This window comes from Sarcophilus harrisii, chromosome 1 (assembly GCF_902635505.1).
Source record: "Sarcophilus harrisii chromosome 1, mSarHar1.11, whole genome shotgun sequence".
Taxonomy (NCBI): Eukaryota; Metazoa; Chordata; class Mammalia; order Dasyuromorphia; family Dasyuridae; genus Sarcophilus; species Sarcophilus harrisii.
In genome coordinates, this window is record NC_045426.1 from 504,946,783 (window position 1) to 504,968,316 (window position 21,534).

At 33.4% G+C, this 21,534-nt stretch overlaps 1 protein-coding gene across 2 annotated transcripts in view; it reads left to right on the forward strand.

Moving 5' to 3' along the window:
• Window positions 1–21,534, forward strand: part of VAPA (VAMP associated protein A) — a 75,767-nt gene that overhangs the window by 36,928 nt on the left and 17,305 nt on the right. For both annotated transcript variants that reach the window (XM_003760060.4, XM_003760059.4), the window contains exons 2-3: window positions 5,426–5,578; window positions 16,134–16,237. In XM_003760060.4, the coding sequence (XP_003760108.1) occupies window positions 5,426–5,578; window positions 16,134–16,237 (257 nt within the window). The remainder of the gene's footprint in view (window positions 1–5,425; window positions 5,579–16,133; window positions 16,238–21,534) is intronic.

Genomic DNA, 21,534 nt, shown 5'->3' on the forward strand with positions numbered 1-21,534 from the left:
GTTTTTCCTTTTGTGATCTCAACTCCTTATCTCCTCCCAAATTTATATATATCAGCCAATACATCAATAAATATTTGTTAACAAGTACTTATTTATTATTTGTTACATACTGTGCCTAAGCACTGATGACACAAAGAAAGACAAAAATGATCTTCATGACTTTAAGGAACTTATATCTTGATGGGATAGATCACATACAAACAACAATTTACATATAAGATATTTGGGGTAAATTGGAGGTAATCTCAGAGAAAAAACATGGGGATGGATGAGGGAAGTCTTTTGCAGAGAGTATGATTTGGTTTGAGACTTGAAGGAAGCCAAGAGTCAGAGATGGGACTGAGAAAGCATTGTAGGTAAGGGGAGCTAATGGCCAGTTAAGAGGCCTGTGTGGGATGGATACTAGACCCCCTTACCCAAATTAATCAGAGACATCTTGAAATACAACGAGAAACCATTTATTTAGTTCCTGCAGGCAGAGGACCAGACACATACCTGGTAAGGGATCTCAGCTCCCAACATGTTCTTGGCCTGGCAAGCTGGAAATAGTAAAGCTAATTAAATAGCAAAAGACCCAAGTTTTTTCATTGGATGGACTAAAAGAAAGTAACTATTATTGACCAATGTTTACCAATGTTGTCTGTTTAGACCTGGGTTTTGACCTTTCTTGCCTTGCCCCAGAGATCTTTAGGCCTTGAGATCATGTGATTTCCTCCCACCTGGGCTTAAAAACCCTGGCTTTCTGGCCCTGTGAATCTGGATCCTGTGAATTAGGCCTAATGTCTGACCTACTCTCTCTCTGACTTTTTGAGAAAATTTCACCTGATCTCATTCAGTTCCCCCCTTCATAGGTTTGAAGATTTCTCACACTAATTGATACATTTCTTCCACTAGAGCATCTTTGTTATCTAGGCCTTCAGGCTTGTTGCTTTCTTGATCCACCCTCTACTATTTAGAACCAACACCCTCACTTCAGTGAGAGCTTTTGGGAACCATTTTAGCTTTGATTAAGTGCATAAACAAGCAGGCGAAGCCTGGAGATGGAAACAAATGGGGCCAGGGCAGCTGGATTGTAGGGGAAAGGGAATAAAGTATAAGAATGTTAGGAAAGAATGGAATGTTAAAAAAGGGATTAGGTTATGAAGAACTTTGAAAGCCAGACAAGATTTTCTATTTGTTTCAGAGAGTTAGTGGGAGCCCCAAGAGGTTTTTTTTTTTTTTTAAACAAATAATGTCTTATTTTATTTTCCCTAAAATCTTAGGAAGTATGTACTCATTCTCATTTTCCAGATAAGGAAACTTGGGTTAAGTGACTTTTCTAGGGTCACACAAATTGATGTGTCTGGACTGGATTTGAATTCATGTCTTCTTGATAACAAGCCCAGTGTTCTTTTCATTGTACCACATAGCTGTCCTCTTCTCTTTCCTGATAAGTTACACTCTTTTTTTGTATTATTTACTTATTGGACATACTGAATTTGGCATATCTCGAACAATGCATCTTTCCTCACAAACCCGTTCCTTTTGCTAAAAAGCAGTGGTGGATCTATAAACAGTAAATTCCTTTAGTATAATCCTATATATTTGTAACTTTTTCTTGTGATCAAACAGTGTCCTCCTCTGCCCTCCAATTTCACAGATCGTCAGATTCCATTTTGTTTTAGGGTAATAGACTGAACTACAAATTCAATTTAATATAAATTATTTCATTTTATTCTATACTATATTAAATTAGAAAACTTAGAGATTTGGAAAATTAATTCTTGAAGGTGATCTACTGAAGTAGCTTTTATTAATTGCCTGTTTTGTGCAAGGTACCAAGTATTAAGGGTGACACAGATTTGTAAATTACAATCTTTGAGGGTGTTACTTGAAAGAGACATTCACAGAAATGTTAATGTAGATTGTAGAGTGTGTTTTGACTTCACAGGACAGCAGGATTACTTTTGACTAGGAAGGAATTGGTGGGAAAAATGTTTCAATGGGATTTGGGAAATTTGAGTTTTATTACCAAGAAAATCAGGAAAGAAAGGCTTCATGAAATTGGTAACTTAAAAGGAAGAGGATTTCAACAAACAAAACCAAGGAGGAATCATAAGTGTATTACCTATATATAGGTATGAGATTGGGAAGGGACTTTTGTACTGGAGCGGGAAAGATAGTATGGATTGGGATTAAAAAAAATAACTACTATGATAATTATGACAGACATTTATATAGTGTTTGCCATACACCAGGTATTTTGCTAAGTGCTTTATAAATACATTGATTTTCACAACTGTTCTGTGACATAGGTGCTATTATTCTCATTTTACATGTGAGGAAATTTGAGGCAGTTAGATTAAAGTGCCTCAGGGATTTTTTAACTCAAGTTTTCTTGACTCCGAATTCTGAGCTCTATCCACTGGGGCACTAAATTAGACTAAAAAAGTTTGATGTAGTCAAATTTGGAAACCTTTAGTTTGCAGTTTTCCTTTTAGGTCTCTAATATATACCTAGCATTTAAAGTGCTTTAAAGATTTGCAAAGCATTTCAAACATTTTTCCATTTGAGCTTCAAAAAAAAAAAAACAAAAACAAAAACCTTGTGAGGTAGGTGCTATTTCCCCCATTTTACATAGAAGGACAAACTGAGGCTAAAAGGTTAAGTAACTTCCCCAGATCACATAAGTGACTGAGCCAGGATTTGAATTGGTTATCCTGAATCCAAGTTCAGCTCTTTATCCACTGTTTTATCCACTGTTAACTAATTACTTTTAGGAAATTAAGGAGCTAATCACTAAAGAAATGTGATAAACCTTGTTAGTGTTATTAATGTTGTTCTTTGTAAGAAGATAAATTTATATGGCATGCTCTGAGTAGTAACTTCTTTTTTTTTCTTTTTTTCCCTGAGGCAATTGGGATTAAGTGACTTGCCCAAGGTCACACAGCTAGGAAGCATTAAGTATCTGAGACTAGATTTGAATTCAGGTTCTCCTGACTTCAGGGTTGATACTTTATCCACTGCACCACTTAGCTGCCCCATGACTAGTTACTTCTTGAAGTAGAAGATAAGAACTTGAAAGTCCACCAGAAGGTGTGCTGCAAAGAGTGCTGGATTTTTGGGTTCAGAATACCCGAGTTCAATCCTAACTTTGTTACTTTTGGTGTGATTTTGGGTACATTATCTCCTATCTCTGGACTTCAGTTTTCTCATTTCTAAAATGAAAGAGGTTGGATTTGATTATGCACTCATATTCCTTTTACAGCTAAATTTGCCATTTTTTGATCTTTGATTTTGAAAATTCAATTGTGGTTGGAATTGGCAATTAGACCAGAACGATTCTGAAATGTTAATTAGAAATCTATCTAAATAATCTCTGCTGACACAGTTTTGTGGTAGGTCAACAGGAGATGTTTATTTTGGAGGTGGAAAAGAGAGGATATTGATTTCAGATTTGACACCTTTCCAAGTGCCATCTGTGGGGCATTAAGTGATTTTTTTAAAGCTTTACTAAATATCCGCCTAATAATTTATGATTGTGATTTTGATATAAGGAAAACTAGATTTGATAAGTACTAAGCCAAATTAGACTTGTAAACTGTGTTAACTATCTTTGCATAGATGATGGATGCTAGAGAATGACCAAATACCATCTCTGGGGCATTAAGTGATTTCTAGGCTTTACTAAATGTCAGCCTAATAGTTTATGATTGTGATTTTGATATAATAATGAAGACTAGATTTGATAAGTACTTAAGCCAAATTAGACATGTAAACTATGTTAGCTATCTTTGCATAGATGATGGATGCTGGAGAATGAAATTTCTATGCTTCATAAATTCATTTGGTCTTTGCATTTGGTGCTATTAATTTTTTACCTTGTGCTCTTTAAGTAAAACTTAAACAAGAAGACAAAACAAAAAACCTTAAACTTTATCTTAGGTCATCTAAGAGAAAAGAAGAAAGGTTTTTTTTCTAGGAGAGTTGAAGTAGAATAGTAATATCAAACTCAAGTAAAAATTAATTTCTTGTAAGACTGAATTTTGAGTTAGAAAATCACGAATCAATACTAACTGTATGATATGGTATTTATTTCCCGAATTGCAGTTTGATGTAGTTGATGTCATATTCTGGAATTTTGCCTTAGGGGCCAGGCCCTCAAAGACTGATTGCCCCATTAAAGAGATACTAAGAATTTCAGGTATTTAAAATGTTAAATATAAAGGGAAATCATTTAATTTTGTGATCTGGTATAATGATTATGGGCATACATTAATCTTTAAAGTAAAAAAGTTATTTATATTTGTTTTTATTACTTTTATTTCTGATTGTATCCTTCACTTGTCCCCTATCCAAAAAAAAAAATTTATTGTACAAAGAATACAAAAGAGGTAGGGGGCCAGTAAAAGTAGCCAACACATCAACTCAGTATGATAGTATATGCAGTTTGATATTAGTAATACATAAAGGAGCCTTGGATTTTCAGTCAAAAAACTTGGATTCAAATTCCATTACTGCCTTTTATTACATGTAATTCATTTACCTATTGTTAGACCTCAGTTTGCTCATCTGTAAAATGAAAGTGTTTGACTAGATGATGTCTAAAGATCCTCCTTGTTTCTACTCTTACGTGTTGGCAGAGAAAAAGGATTTAATTTAGAAGTTATTATAGCTTAAATATTTCCACTTTAGCAGCATTTAGTCCTAAACCAAATAACTGTCCAGTAAGACACTTGTATAAGATATGACATATATTTCATTAACCTTTTGTTTATATATAACCAACATTGCTCTATAACTTGTTCTCCCACATAGAAAGCCATCTTTCATTTAAAAAAAGAAGAAAAAATAGTACAGCAAAACTAACCAACACATCAGAAGTCTGATGATATCTATATAGTGCCCCTTGTCTATCTGCGAAGTATGAGAGAGATAATTTTTCCAATATCTCTTTTGGACTTAATCATTATAATTTTATTATAATTCTTTTCAGTTTTTGTATTTTGATTTATTTTATCATAGTTTTATAATTTTTCTTGTTCTGCTTTACATTTTTAACAATTTGTTTTACAGTTTAATCTATCAAACTGTTAAGTGGTTATTATAATAAACACTAATTAGGGATACTGCATGATGCAGTTCCTGCCCTCAAATAGTTTAAGTGGTGGGTCAACCACTTACATAAATAAGCAAATAAAATAGATACTAAGTAAATAGAAATTAACTTTTTTTGAGGAGGGTTAGAAAATTTTTGTTACTGGTTACTAGTTACTGCTAGAGATTAGTTTAGTGCAATTGTTTGGTGTTATATCCAGTTAGTGGTCAAGTTAGGACTAAAATATGTATTATAAAATTTTCATTTTACTTATTCAGCATTGTTAGACAAACTTTCCTTTTTTGCTATACTTCAATGAGCTTTTTTTGTTTGTTTTTTAACTTACAGGCCCCTTCACAGATGTAGTCACTACAAATCTTAAACTTCGAAACCCATCAGACAGAAAAGTATGTTTCAAAGTGAAGACAACAGCACCTCGTCGGTACTGTGTGAGACCGAACAGTGGAATTATTGATCCAGGGTCAACTGTAACTGTTTCAGGTACTCTGAATAGTTAATGTGGATTCTACAAATTTGTTTGAATGGCTTTCAGTTATGTTCATTCAGAGCTTTTCAGTTTTTCTAATGATTACATGATTTCGGGTTTTCTGATGATAACAATGAGGTTACACAGGTACATATTCTAGAAACTTACCTTTTCTGCAATGCTATAGACAATTGTGAGGAGGTGGTAGTCTGTTACTACTTTAAAAGTCTATAAGCTACATACATCTTATTGTTTACTAAATTGTGTGTGTGTGTGTGTGTGTGTGTGTGTGTGTGTGTGTTTCTTTTGCTTAACTATCCTAGTCTAGGTCCAAAATCTGATTTATATTACCTTTAGTCAAAAGTCACTATATCCATAGAAAAGTATGTTGTTGAGGAATTCAGAATGATTTATTATTATTGTAGCCTTTTTGCTAGCAACTCAAAATGATTCACTATTACTGCCCTTTTTGCGCCACATCTAAACTTCTTTTCTGGTCAGGCTTGTCCAGTTGCTAGTTTTCGTTAGTCCACTAGCTTGGGTTGCTGATCTTGACCAACCAGGCCACATTACAGACAATTAAATTCACTTGACTTCTTCCATTCTTCAATTTCTCCTTATCTATTAGTTTATTTCCTTCTGCTGCAAACACATTCAAGTTTCTCTCCTCTTTTAAAAACTTTTAGCTTTTACTTGACCCAGACATTTTCAAGCTCATGACCAGTTTTTTTTTAATTCTCAGAAAATTTCCTAGTAGAAACAGCTTATGCTTATATTTCTCCTTTCACTTTTTAACTTCCTCAGTTTTGTTTCCTACATCATTGCACAACTTAAACTATCCTCTCCATAGGTTACTATTGATTATTAGTTTGGCCTTTTCTCAATTTTTTTTTTTTTAACCTTCTCTAGTATTTGACACTTGGCTTCTTATTCCTCCCTGGTTTTTGAAATTCTTCTGATTTATCTCCTACCTATTTGAATAACTTGGTGTTTTTTGTTGAATTATCATACATCATCTTTAAAAAACTTAAATATTCCACTTTTGTGAGTTATTTTTATTTTTTTAATCAGGTTTTTATTTATATAAAAATTTTTTTTCCTTTTCCCCCAGTTACATGTAAAACCAACATTTTTGGTGGTTCAACATGTACATTCTTTTTTTTTAAAAACATTTCCTCATGAATCGTGTTGGGAGAGAAAAATCAGAACAAAAGTGAAAAAACTATGAGAGGCGGAAAGAAAAAAAAAAGGAAGATAGCGTGATTTACATTCAGTCTCTTTAATTTTCTCTCTGGATACATTTGACTATTTTCCATCCAAAGTTTATTGGGATTGCCTTGGGTCATTGAACTGTAGAGAAAAGAATCAAGTCTTTCATAGTTGATCATTGCACAATCTTGTTGTGAGTATGTACAATGTATTCCTGGTTATGCTTATTTAATTCAGCATCAGTTAATTTCCAGGCCTTTCTAAAATCATCCTGTTCATCATTTTTTATAGAATAATAATATTTCATTACTTTCATTTACCTTAACTTATTTAGCCATTACTCAATTGATGGGCATCTACTCATTTTTCAATTTTTTTGCCTCCACAAAAAGAGCTGCTACAAACATTTTTAAACATGTGGATCCTTTTCCCTCCTTTATGATTTCCTTGAGATACAGACCCAGTAGTGGCACTGCTGGTTCAAAAGGTATGCACAGTTTTACCACCTTTTGGGCATAGTTGCAAATTGTTCTCCAGAATGGTTGGATCATTTCATAACTCATTAGTGTCTCAATTTTCTCACATGCCCTCCAACATTTATCATTATCTTTTCCTATCATCTTAGCCAATCTGAGAGGTGTAAAGTGATGCCAATTCTATTTTTCTAGGAGTTGTTTTCTTTTTCCATTTCACCAAATCTATTTTTTTAAGGAATTGTTTTCTTTTTCCATTTTGCCAAATCTATTTTTTAAGAAGTGGTTTTCTCCAGTATATATATATATATATATATATATATATTTTCCATTTCACCAATTGTAATTTTTAAGGAGTTGTTTTCTTCAGGTAATTTCTGTGTTTCCTTTTCCATTCTCCTGCAAAGCTTTCATTTCATTTCCCCATTTTTCTTCTAACTCTCTTTTAAGATTTTTTTGAATTATCCAACAATAGCTTTTTGAGTTGAAGACCAGTAAATATCTTCCTTTGAGGCTTCATTTGGAGGCTGTTTGCCTTTAGTGTCCTCAGAGTTTAAGGTCTGCTTTTTTGTCTCCATAATAGCTGTCTGTTGTCAGAGCTCTTTTTGCTTTTTTTTCTCATTTTTTAAAGGCTGAGTTCTGTTCCTCTGGCAAAAGGGAGAATGAATATCCCCAACTTCCTCTACAGGGCAGATGGGAGCTGGCTTCTTCCTGAGCTGGATGGATATGACCAAATCCTGTTTGTTATGCTGGGATTTAGGGGCTCATTATTTGTGTTCTATAGTTGCGATGGAGGACTCATAGCTAGTTGGCTGATGGACTGGCTTCTGAGTCAGGATAGTAGCCAATAGTATTTTGGCTAAGATCCCCACTAGGTTCTCTGTGCAGGTCTTCTCTTTCCTGGTTTCTCTGCACTGTTGGGTCTTGTGTCCTGTCTCTCTCGCCTGATTGAGATAGATCTTTCCTGAAGTCCTTCCAAGCTATTTTTGCTGGAAATTTGTTGTACTCCAAACATTTGTGGGTCCTGTCACTCCAAAATCCATGTGGAGGCTTGATCTAGTGAAGGAAGAGCTTTGGCAAAGTTCTATTCTATTCTCCACCCATCTTGATTCTGAGCCTGCCTTCCCTCCTTTCTAATAGCCAGGTAGTACTTCATCACAGTCATATATGTTGGTTTAGTCCAGTTGATGGGCATTCCCTCAATATCCAATCCTTAGTCACTGCAAAAAGAACTATTATAAATATTTTTGTACATAAAGTTTCTTTTGCTTTGATCTTTTTGATCTAATAATGTTTTTCATAATGACTGTAGATGTTTTTTCTGAAAACTGCTCACATACTTTGATCTTTTATTAATTGGAAAATATTTCTTGTTTCATAAATTTGACTCATTTCCCTACATATTTGAGAAAAGAGGCCTCAGAGATAATTGCTGTAAATTTTTTTTCTATTCATTGATTTTGGTACTTTTTGGCAAAATGTAGTCTTCTGTTCATCTCCTTTAATTCTATTTTTGCTTTTGCTTTGTCTAAGATCATGTACCCTGCTTTAAAATTCAGGTGAAGCATAATAGGTTTTTAATCTATTTCCTAATTTTAAGTTTGTATATGTATCATCTTTCTTTTTAAGTCCTCTTAATAAATATGTTTATTGATGGATTCTGGTTTCTAATCTTTACTGCTATCTGCTTTTGTTTTATGGGTTATCTCATCCTATTCATATTCACAGAGGAGATTATTAAATGTGTATTTCCTTCCTTCCTGTTTTCTTTCCTCTTTTTATCTGATAAGTTTCTCCTTAAAGATCTAATTTGCTTTTGATTAGTCTCCCATAATTTGCTTCCTCTTTTATAATTCCCTTCATCCTTTTTTCTTATCTCTTCTTATTCCGTATTTAGTAAAATAGGTTGTATATCCAACTTTGTGTGTGTGCATGCACCTGTTTATAATTGAAACAATTCTGATGAAAGTGAAGTTCACCATTACCTGCTACCTCTAACCTCTTTCCCCCTCCCCCAGTATTTTCCTTACACATCTTGTTCTTCCTTGCATACCTCTTTTATGTGAGATAATTTTCCCATTCTACCTGTCCCTTCCCCCTCCTCCCACCCCTTTCTCACCCCTTGATATATTTTGGAGATTACCTTAAGATAATCAGTTCATACCTATGCCATTGGTCTATGCAGCCTCCTAACTACCTTATTAATGATTATGTATCATCTTATGTGTAGGAAGGTAAAACATTGAATTTTATTGTCTCTTGTGGATTACTCTTTCTTTTTATACTTGTGATTATTATGTCTTGTGATTTATAATTTTAATGTCAGGTTTTCTATTAGCTCTGGTTTTTTATCAGAAGTGTTTGAAGATTTTCTATTTCTTTAATGTTTATTTTTCCCTCTGAAGTTTTCCTGGGATAGGTTATTTTTACTAGCTCTCTTGCTGTCTGGACTATTACATGCCAAATCCTTTGTTTCTTTAAAGTGAAATCTGCTAAATCTGGTATAATTCTGACTGTGGCTTCATATTGAATTGGTGGTTTTATTTTTTATTTTTTGTTTTTGCTATTTGCAATAGTTTTTCTTTACCTGGCAGCTCTTGAATGTGGCTCTATTATTCCTAGAAGTTTTTTATTTTGGGAGATGAGTGGTGGAGTCTTTCAGTTTCTATTTCAAAACCGATCTAGAGAATATCAGAGCCAATTTTCCTTCATAATTTCTTGAAATAAAATGTTTAGGCACCCCTATCTCCCTCAATTTTTTTTTTTTTATTGTGGCTTTCAGGTAGGTCAGTAATTCTTAAATGATCTCTTCTTGATCTGTTTTCTAGATCGTTTTTCAAACAATATTTCATATTTTCTTTTTTTCATTCTTTTGCTTTTGTTTTGTTTTTTGATATCTCAAAAAATTTGTTCAGTTCAAATTTTTGAGGAATTTTTTTTCAGTAAGCTTTTGTACCTTTTTTTTCCATTTGGTCTATTCTGGCGGGTGCGCAACCTCCCCCTCCTCCCCTCCCCTGGGCAGTTGGGGTTAAGTGACTTGCCTAGGGTCACACAGCTAGGATGTGTTAAGTGTTTGAGGCCAGATTTGCACTTATATCCTCCAGATTTCAGGGCTGGTGCCCTATCCACTGCCCCACCTAGCTGCCCCCATCTATTCTGCTTTTTAAAGAATTATTTTCTGCAGTGGTTTTATTAGTACCTCTTTTATTAGGCCAATTTTATTTTTTAAGGTGTTATTTTCTTCACTTGTGTGTGTGTGTGTGGGGGAGAGAGAGAGAGAGAGAGAGAGAGAGAGACAGACAGACAGACAGACTGACTGTGTGTGTATGTGTGTTTTTACTTGCTTGTTTGCCTCCTTCACCAAGCTGTTCTCTTCACAATTTATTACTTTTCACAATTTAGAAATGTCACTTTCATTTCTTTTTCTGAATTTTCCTCTATCACTCTTAAATTTTTCCTTAACTCTTCCAGGAATTCTTGTTGGATTTTTGTCTAACTAGCATTTTTCCTTTTAGGCTTTGCTCTGTCCCAGACTTTAGGCTTTTTGGTGCTGCTGTTTTCAGAAATAAGTCTGTGGATCTCCCAAGTTTTCAATGTTATCAAGATGGTGTGCTCCATGTGATTACTGCTCCCTTGATATAAGTTCTGCTCTTTTTCCAGAAAGGGTTCCTGGTCCCATATAGCACCATATAGTACTCTTGTTGGCTTTGGAACTGTGACCAGAGCCTCTGCTCTCCTACAACTGCATTGCTAATGATTTTCTCTCCCTCCTTCACCCAGAGTTCCTGCTCCCATGTGACTGACCACAGATGCTTCTCTTCACTTGGGAAGAGCCATCTGAAAATGTATATGGGCAATAGATATCCTAGTCAGTCTCATCTGTATTTAGTGTTTGCAAAGAGTCCCCTCTAATCTCCTTGTAATTTTTTGTCTGACACCCCTCCTCTCTCTTCTCCCCCCCCCCTCCCCAAGAGCATCTTTGGCCTGAGAACTCTGAAAGCTATTGCTGCTTTTTGCTACTACTTCCAGAGCCCACTGGTGCCGCTTTGTGGTCAGCTCCCATTTTATTGTAATAGACCTTTTCTGCTATTCTCCTTTTCATTGTCTTAGGCTAGAAAAATGCCTCACTCTAACCTTTTATTAACTCTGCTGCTCTAAAATTCATTTTGAAGGCATTATTTTACAGTTGTTTTGAGGGGGATATTGGATGAATTCAGTGCCTGCCTCTTCTGTCGTGTCTCTGTCATAGGTTTTCAATGGAATTGAAAGCAAGAAAGATTCTTAGAAGCATGGACATGGTCAAATCCATCTTTTGGACAAATTCTTTAATCTTTGACTTGTTCCATGATCTCAGGTCATGTTAACAGTATTTTTAGCTCTTTTTTTTTTTTTTTTTTGTAATTTCTGCAACTCTGGGACAATTCTGGATCTTAGTTATCAGTGAATGTTTCAGAGTTCACACTCCTAGGTCTACACAGAGTTAGCTCTTAATTTGCAGTAAGCAGTGGTGTTTTGTTAATTGTCACACAATAAATAGGTAATTCATTTGAAAAAATAAATATGTGTGGAAGAATTGTGGAGACATATAGGAGGACATAAAGGAAACCAATTCTCATATGAAATTTAGAGATTCCTGATTTGTGTTATGAATCTTAGAAGCATGATCTTAATAAAGCTTAATCTGTAAAATGAATTTTTCTGTGGCCAGGATTTATCAAGTACTTTGCAAAGAAAAAAAAAAGTGAATTTTTGTTAATTAGATCACCTGGTGATTACTATTAAGTGTGTTACGCAGTGAACAAAGTTGAGTATTCAAGAACAGTGGCTTCCTCAGTTAGAATGCCAGTTAAGATTAGACTGTCTTTACATCCTAGTCTACATAATTTATAAAGAATTTTTATTAGAAAGCTAGAATATTTAATAAAGATTTTTGGTGTTGGAGAAACTTAGTTACAAAAATTGTAAAGGTGTACTAGTATTACAAGTTTAAGAGACCCCAGGTACTGAGGTTCAGGGTTAAGAAGGCAGCTGAGACTAGAAAATCAGAAGCAGAATCAGCAGAGGAATGAAGATTGGCCTGCTTGGGCTTCTATTCAGAGTTCTAAGAAAAGATAACTGTACATATATGTTGGAGTATTTTAGTTTGTTTATGCTATAGCAGTAGTGTTAAATATTTGGTGAAACCTAAGAATATTTTATACTGTTAATTTGATTTATTTTTTGTTTTGAGGATATTATAAAAGTTCACTTATCTTCGTTGGAATTATACTCTATTCAAATAGAACAATATGAAATACCAGCATACATATTGTTTAGGGGGATATTTTAGTACAAATATATTTTACAGATTTTCCGTGTGTGTGTATGTGTGCGCGTACGCATATGGAATATGTTTTTGTAAAATTGCTACAATTGATCCTCTTAAGTAAAGCTGTTGAACCTCTGTTAACTTAATTCCTTTCAGCTTGTTATCGAATCAGTTATGTAGCCACACTTTTCATCTTGTACTTGTGAAATTAAATTTTTTATCCAATTTTGACTTTTTATATTTTTGCCTATTTAATCTTCTTTTTTTGTTCTAATGTTTGTTTCTAATTTTTCTAATGTTTTGTTCTAATGTCTGTTTGATAGTGATTTTTGTGTGTGATGTTAATTTCACTCCTTTATTTTTATCTTTAAATTTCTAAAGTACGTGAAATTTGGTTTTCATCAAATCATTAATAAAATGATAACTAAGTTGAAGTGCAGACATCCAGGTCACTCCATTATAGACCACTTTGTATCTGACCATCTTTCACCACTGAACATTCACCTAGTTTTGAAATCACCAAGCTGTGCTATAGTCTCAGTTATATGTCTCCATCTTGTTTTGAGATTCAGAATGATTGCCAAACATTTTCCTAAAACTTAGGTGAATTATGTCTGCAGTACTCATGATTTCCGGTTTAACTTAAAAAAATAGACATTCTGATGTAACCAGTTTTTGAATCCATGTCACTTTTTTCTAGATGCTAACCAAGTATGTTTTTGTAATAATATATTCTAGAATCTTGCCAGGAATTAGAAGTAAAACTTATTAATGAATAACTTACTTGGAGATTCCCCACTCTTTTCTTTTTTAGAAATCAGAACTTTTTCTCCCCCTAGTTTCATGGCATATCTCTCATTTTCTTTTCTTTTCTTTTCTTTTTTTTAGTGAGGTAATTTTTTTAGTGAGGTTTTTTTTTGCCCAGGATCACATAGCTATTTGAATTTAGGTCCTCCTGACACTAGGGTGAGTGGTCTATCCACTGAGATACCTTGCTGCTCCTATATCTCACAGTTGATTTTAGTACGTGAGGTCCTTTTCGTCCTTCCTCTAAATATACTTGCTTGAAATCTAATTTTCAAAAATTTAGATTGGCAGTCATTGGTCTTTGCTCACTTATTCTAAGATGGTCACTTCTTAGTTTCTCATTTCTCTCTGAGCAGTTGCTTCTACTTTGCTAGTGAGAATTTGATGCAAAACAATTGTTAAGAAAGGAAGGTTCCTCTTTTTGAGGAATGAAATTATCAATAAGGCAAGTGAATAAATTATTAGCTGTTCTCTTTTTGGGAAAGAGAACTTCAGCAGGTGATGTCTCTGTTAAATGAATTCTCCTATCATTGTTGTTTCATGCCTTCATGTTAACCTTATAATCTTTTTTTTTTTTTTTTTTTAAATAACTTTTATTGACAGAACCCATGCCAGGATAATTTTTACAACATTATCCCTTGCACTCACTTATGTTCCGATTTTTCTCCTTCCCTCCACCCCCTCCCCCAGATGTCAAGCTTCTGATTTATCTTTATTATTCTGTCCAATATGTATGGTGTAATCTGATGGTTTATATTCCCCCTTTTCTTGTTAATTGTTACCCACCTGCAAATGGTATCCCTATTTGTAAGGTTAAAATTGTTTCCTTGATGTAACTGGCCCTGTGAACATTTCTGATAGAGACATGAATTCCTGGAGTTTGTTAGTAGATCTACTCCAGCATATATTCTCTCAGTGTTATTAAATTTTTACATTGGAATTAAGTTCTGTAGTATCTAGTATGGTCACCAGGCTATAAATTGGCTATTTTCTCATTATTATCAGTTTAAACCCCTTTAGATATAGTGGGGCAGTATGATATACTGAAAAGAGTATTAATTCTGGAATCGGGAAGACCTTGTTTCTGACAGATTGACTATGTAACCTTGGGAAAGTCAATTAACCTCTGAGTGCTATGGGCAACTATCTAAAACTATAAAGATACCCACCTGTGTTGGTAGATGGAAATTTCCTTACCTGGAGTTCTCTGTACCAATGAAATTACAGGTATAACTCCTATCCCATATGCCTTGGTTAGATTTGCAAGACTGAAAGCAAATATATATAGTTTTTATTTTGGTCATCTGAATTACTCCATCACTTTCCAAAATAATTGGCATGTAACCAAAGAATTTCCTAAATGAAACATACAAATTGGAATATTAGACTAGATAGCCAAAAGAACAAGGATAAGCCAAGCCTAAAGATAATAAGAACACAAACTAAAAGAAATATAATGAACTCAGATTCTCTTTTATGCAAATCCTTGTAATATATGGCATTTGAAAGAATTAGCAAATATGTTTTTAACAGTCCTTATTTATGTATACTACTCCATCTGTTGTAAATCTGAAAAATTATGTATCCATTTTAATTAGATGATCAGGAAAATGTCACACTATACATTTGTAGTTTACAGACATGTTCCACACGGTGCCACAAGGTGGCTCTAGAAGTCAATTTACCCAGAATATATTAGTGCAATTGGGGACAGGAGATTGGGAATGTATTTGATTATTGGGACATTTTCATTAGAATAGTGTGACTCTTAAAATTCTTTGTAGCATTTTTTAAATTAAATGTTTTTTTAAGTACTAATAATCTTTTAAAAAATAATAGCTTATTTTTTCCAAAATACCTAAAATAGTTTTCAACATTCACCTTTGTAAAACTTTTGTGTTCCAGTTTTTCTCCCTACTACCTACCCTTCTTCCTCCCCGCAGATAGCAAGTAATCAAACATAAGCAATTCTTTCAAACTTATTTCCACATTTATCATGTTGCACAAGAAAAATCAATCAAAAAAAAAAAAAAAAGGCGGGGGGGGAACCCCTAGCAAACACCAACAAAAATAGTGAAAATACTATGTTGTGATCACATTAAGTCCCCATAGTCCTCTGTCTGGGTACAGATGGCTTTCTTCATCACAAAAATTTATTGGAATTGGCCTGAATCACCTAATTGTTTAAAAGAGTCAAGTCCATCACAATTGATCATCACATAACTTCATTGTTGCTGTAGTACTAATAATCTTTGAAGTATTTTTCACTATTCTAAATTTTTCAAGATATTGGGGAGAAAGGGGAAAGTTTGTGTTACGGAGTACATCATTTCTAATTCAGGTGTCTTAATTTGGGAGGGGGGCGGAGAGAAAGCAAAACTGCATTTTATTAGGAAATGCCAGAAAAGGGACTTGCGTTAAGTATTAGTTTTCACAAATATTTATTAACTGTAAATCAAGTCTAAGGGGAATGATTTAAAATAAGAGCATGAGGTAGAATTTTGAAATTGTTTAAATTTTTGTTATATATCCTTATCTTTTTGTTTTTGTTTTTTACTGACTAGTCATTTTTTCCCGATTTCAAAAACTTTTACTTAAGTTGAAATTCAAATTGGTCCTTAAGGGGTATTGATTCAGAATATTTAATATAAATATATGTGCTTGAATTTTCATACCCTTCCTAATTATAAAATATAGTATACATGATAGCAAAAATAAACAGAATAAATTTAAAATAGAACATAGTATAATTTACTCCTTCTTCTTATTCAGTAATGCTACAGCCTTTTGACTACGATCCAAATGAGAAGAGTAAACACAAGTTTATGGTACAGACGATTTTTGCACCATCAAACACTTCAGATATGGAGGCTGTGGTGAGTACATTGTGTAATGAATTCACTTTTAGGAATCATTTAAATTCTGTGAACTATTTGGTATTAAGAAATATTATTTCTCTGTAATTTTACCAGAGAAAGATTTAAAAAGTTTTAACATTCATTATCATAGAATTTATTTTAAAATCAAAGATAGTGTCAAGTGATCCATATAAATGTATGATTTCATCCTTTTCTAGATTTTCTTTTGTCTTAGTAAATATGATTTTTTGATTAATAATGGTGCATATGTGAATGTTAATTTTTTTCATCCAGATATTTTCCTATATTTCTAAGTTTCAGAAATGTAACATATGGAACCTTCCCATTACTTTTCTTTTCTCTGGGGATTCAAAACAATGCTTTTGAGAGCCTTTTGCTAGCCTTGAGAAAATGTTGTTGAAGATCATCAAGCTCTGTATTTCATTTATAAACTTTTAAGTAAAGATACCATTTTAGATGTTCTAATTTTTTTTCCCCCCTCTCTAGGCATTCTGATTTCTCAGATTAGGTGTGAATGTCTTTACATATTTCACAGCGTGCTCAGAGTACTTTAGGACATTTTTCTTAAGCTAGTTACTTGGTTTTTGGCTCATGCTGGTATAAATTATTCCATGTTTTACTTTTTTGTATCAATAATCTTCAAAAGAAGACCTTACTTACTGTGTAGTAATAGGACAAAGGGAATTTCCTGAAACTTATTTTAGAAGTTTATTGCAAAAGCCCTTACATCAATTTGATATTTTCTACTAGCTTGTATGTGACTCATTGCTAAAGTCATTTCTTTTTTTCTGTTTGATCTTCTGCAACTCACTCAATCTTATCAGTCCCCAGTTTCCCCATCTGTAAAATGATGGGATTGGTATTTCCAAAATTTGTTGATTCTATTTGTTAATTAACTCCAGAACAGGTTGTTGGAATAATATATTTTTTTAAATCATTTATTAGGGTGACATAAGAAGCATATTGGTATTACTAAAGTAAACAATGTAAAATGGAAATTATTATTTTTTTTTTGGGGGGGGAAGCAATGAAGGAAATCATTATTAATGCCTGACTTTAATGGTGGTAGCATGGTAGAAGACAGAATTTAGAATTGGGGAACCTATTGGAACCTATTGGCTTTTTTCCTCTCTCTCTCCCTCTCTTCTCTCCCTCTCCCCTCTCCTTCTTCCCTCTCCTTTCCTCTTCCTCTTCCTCTTCCTCTTCCCCTTCCTCTTCCTCTTCCCCTCTGCTCTCTTCCCTGTCCCCTCTCCCTCTCCCCCTTCTTCTCTCCCCCTTCCTTTGTGATATTAGCTAAGTTATATTTGGGCGCCCCCATTCTGGGCCTCGCCTCTCCCATCTCTAAAATGAGAAAATTAAGCTATAAGTCTTCTGAAATCCCTTTTTAATTCTAAATTATGATCCTGTGATTTTTCTGTATTCTTCATTGTTCTCAAAGTTAGTTTGCTTCACCATCCTGTTTTAGATATTGGGTCCTATATCTACTTAGTGCTTAAAGGAATACTTAAAAATATAGAAGCTTTTAAACTTTGGAATAGACAATATACACTTGCTTTCTTTAATATATCCTGTCTTTAAAATTCAGGTTCTATAAAAAAGCTATTCATTTATGTAGATTATTTAATCATTAAAAATCTAAAAAAAAAAAATGACTCAACAAGAAGCTTTGGAGGTCTTTCCATCTACTTTCTTTCCACAAAATGTGTTTCCATGTAAACCTTTACTTATTTATTCTCTCACTCACTTGTTTATTTAGGTTTTTAAACACTTTATTTTATTGATAAGTATCACAAAAATCGTGGCTTTTCAAAAGTCTCTTATTAGAAGGCATATTTCACTTAAAATAAGACTAGAGTAAATTCTATTATAATGGGATCTATATTCCCAAATTGTATAATTTAATTTATCAGAGACCTATCAATTATTAGCATTTCAAAATGAAACTTATTATAATAAATAACTCATTTTTATATGGTGTTAAAAAGTCATCTAAACCTTTATGTAAAAAAAATAAAAAGTTAAAAAAACCCCATACCTCTAAATTTAAAAATCCTATTATTACAACTTATAATTAATAATATTCTTTAAGGGATAAAGTTCCAACCTGAAAAAAATGTACACAGTTCCTAGATCTGTCCATATGTACTCTGGAACAGAGATTTCAGATATGTGGCTTGAAACACTCTTAGGTAGAGTCCACACTAGTTTAAAAATTAGTTGGGACTTACCAAAACAGATTAAAATATAATTGGGAAATATTTAACAAAATAAATATAATAAAACATCGATAACATTACATTTTAAAAGTCAATGTATGACTCTGAGGCATTCTTATATATTAATGGTCCCTTTTTTTTCCTATTTGAGTTAAGACAACACTGCTAGGAGGACTCTTGTTTTCTAGAGATGGCAAATTCTTACACAGATTACTCTTGTTTATCTCAATATCCTGCTTATTTCCTTAGGTCTGTGTACAGACTACCTTGAATTAAAGAAGGATAATTGTGTGAGTAAGAAAAAAATACTGAGAAATAATGTCTGAACTTAAAAGATATTTATCTTGTTACACAGTGAATAGCATACTCAACCTTATTAATAATGTACTATCTAGTTTCAAAGGGCAGCTAGGTGGCATAGTAGATGGGGCACTGTCTTAGAGACTGAAAGGTCTGAATTCATCTATAGTCTCAGATACTTAATATCAATGTAACCCTGGGCAAGTTACTTCATTTGCCTGTTTTCTCATTTGTAAAATGAGCTGGAGAAGGAAATGGCAGACCATTTCCAGTATCTTTGCCAAGAAAATCCCAACTAGGGTCAGGGAGAGCATGGAGATTCAAACACAACTGAAACAACTAAACAACTATAACAACAGATTTTGTTTAGTCCTTTTAATTGTATCTCTGACCATGCCATCCGTTTGGCTCTTGGAATAGTTCATGGTTGTCTGAAACTTGGTTTCAGATATCTGATGATCCCTGGCCAAATATTTTCTCCCATATTCACCCCTACCCTCCAATTAAGTGTTAGGCATATTCTATCCTCGATACTACTCTACTCTCTCTTACCCCTACCCTCCCATGTCAGTTTAGATATCTCTTTATTTCTCTCAGAAGCACAATTGGTCAAATATGTATAATGTTACAGATTTTACTGAAATTTAGATTCTTGAATTTTAAAGACTCTTTGTCTCCTAGAATGCAACTATATATCTTCTTTTGAGCTGAAAGAAATTGGATTTAAAAAAGAAAAAGAAGTAAAGACTAGATTTTCCTGTTTTATCTAGGGTAGAAATGCTAGAACTAAACATTATTATGGTTCATTATAATTAGGAAGGGAGCTTGAACTGGTATGTTTCCAACTTTTAGGCTACTTGGTGACCTCCCTTTCTCTCCATATAATTCCTAGGCTCAAGAGATCTATTGGCTTCAGACTTCTTGGTAGTAAGAATTATAACTGTGCTGCACCATCATGCCCAGCTTGAAAAAAAGATATGCAATCATTCCTAACTGAAATAACTCCCATCTCCTTCAATAAATGAAAAAGGGAATCTTTACTCAAAAAAGTACAAACAGGTGATATTTAAAAAAAATATCTTCAACTCAAAATACATCTTAAGAAAAAAATCCAAAGCAGAGACACAAAGTGGACTTTTTATACAAATCAGGACTTTTCTATTAGAAGCTGGAAGCTTTACTATCTCATTAAAGTTAGTTCTGGTCAGAGCTGGGAAAAATGTTTTGTCAAAATTCTTTTTTCTTTTCCTTTTTTTTCTTTTTAAAGATAGCACCAGCTGTGACATTTTAAAGTGAAAAGACATTAGATGAGAAAAATGAAGTGCAAAAAATGTTACTGGTCCTCTAAATCTGTTCACTACATCTATATCTTAGCAGAGGGGCACTAGAGGATAAAAAAAGGAGAGGTGTGTATTTTGTTCTGTTGCTGCAATAGATAGAGAGTAGGATGAGTTAGCAGTCTGATTTTTGCCCTCTATATAGAGGAAAGCTTTGAGAGTAGTTTAATGCTCTACTCTAGCCTTTTAATTAGAGAGGGGAAGAGAGGATGAGGGAGGGTAGTATTCAGTGTTTGAGTTAGCAGAATGGTGCTAAGATTAAAAATTATCAGTTCATCCTGGGAGTGAAAACTTTTTCCCTGGGAGTTGAAAATGAGCAGATAAGAGTAGAGTGAGCCAGAGGTCCAGTTTCTGTCCTCTTAAAGGAAATCTTTGGGAATTGAGAGTAGGACAGATGTAAGAGAAGAGATAAGAGTTGATAGGATTTTAAATGGGATGAGGTAGATGAGTGAGAGTGAAGAATTGAAAATCTTTTATCTTGTGAACTTAGATTACTGGAAGAATGGCATTTCTCATAACAGGAATAAAGAAGTCAAGAGGAGGGCTGAGTTAGGGAAGAAGTTGTGTTTTGTATCAAAGCATCAAAAAAAAATCTCCCAACATATAATATATGACAAACTAAGTAACCTGTACTCCTTCATAATTATTGGCATAATCAAACAACCACTTAAAGATTAGATTGAATTTCTTAAATTTCTACTGATCTTACATTCCTCTAATTGGTGTCTTTAATAAAACTGTAACCTAAAACATAAATCAAAACACAGCAAAGAAGTAAGTATCAAAGGACTTTGGATATTTAAGTTTGAAATATCTCTGGGAATTGTCCTTGGGTAGATAAAGCTAGGGACTAGAACTTATGAAAGAGAATATATAGATTTGGAATAAAATCCACCTATCATAGATAGTAAGTAATGAGATCATATAAAAAGGTCATGGAGAGAAAAGTAGATTATGCCAGGTGATGTGGAGAGAATGAGCTTGCATAGAGATTGATATATGATGATTACACAAAGGATACCTTCAAGGAGGAGAAAAATTTGCATTTAATTTATATATTTGATTAGAGCCTTTTTCAGAAAAGCATACAAAGTAGGAACCCTTTCAGAGTAATTAAAAGTTAGCTTTGATTTTTTTATATTTGTTCTTTGAATTTTCAAACCCTAGTCAAAAATGTCATTAGACAGAAAAACTGTTTAACTATTGTCATTCTCAGTACTGTATTTTAAATTGATGCTGTGCTAGTCAGTACTGTATCTGCCAAGTCCTACTAGTTTAATCAAGAATTAATATGTCAACTCCTTGAACAATCAATTACATTGATTGTTATCAACTGAATAATTTCAGAAGCACATGCAACTCAATATTTCAAGGATTTCTTCTATACAGTATTACAATGAAGGATTTTTTTTTTTTTTTTTTTGATGCAAGTCATCATCCC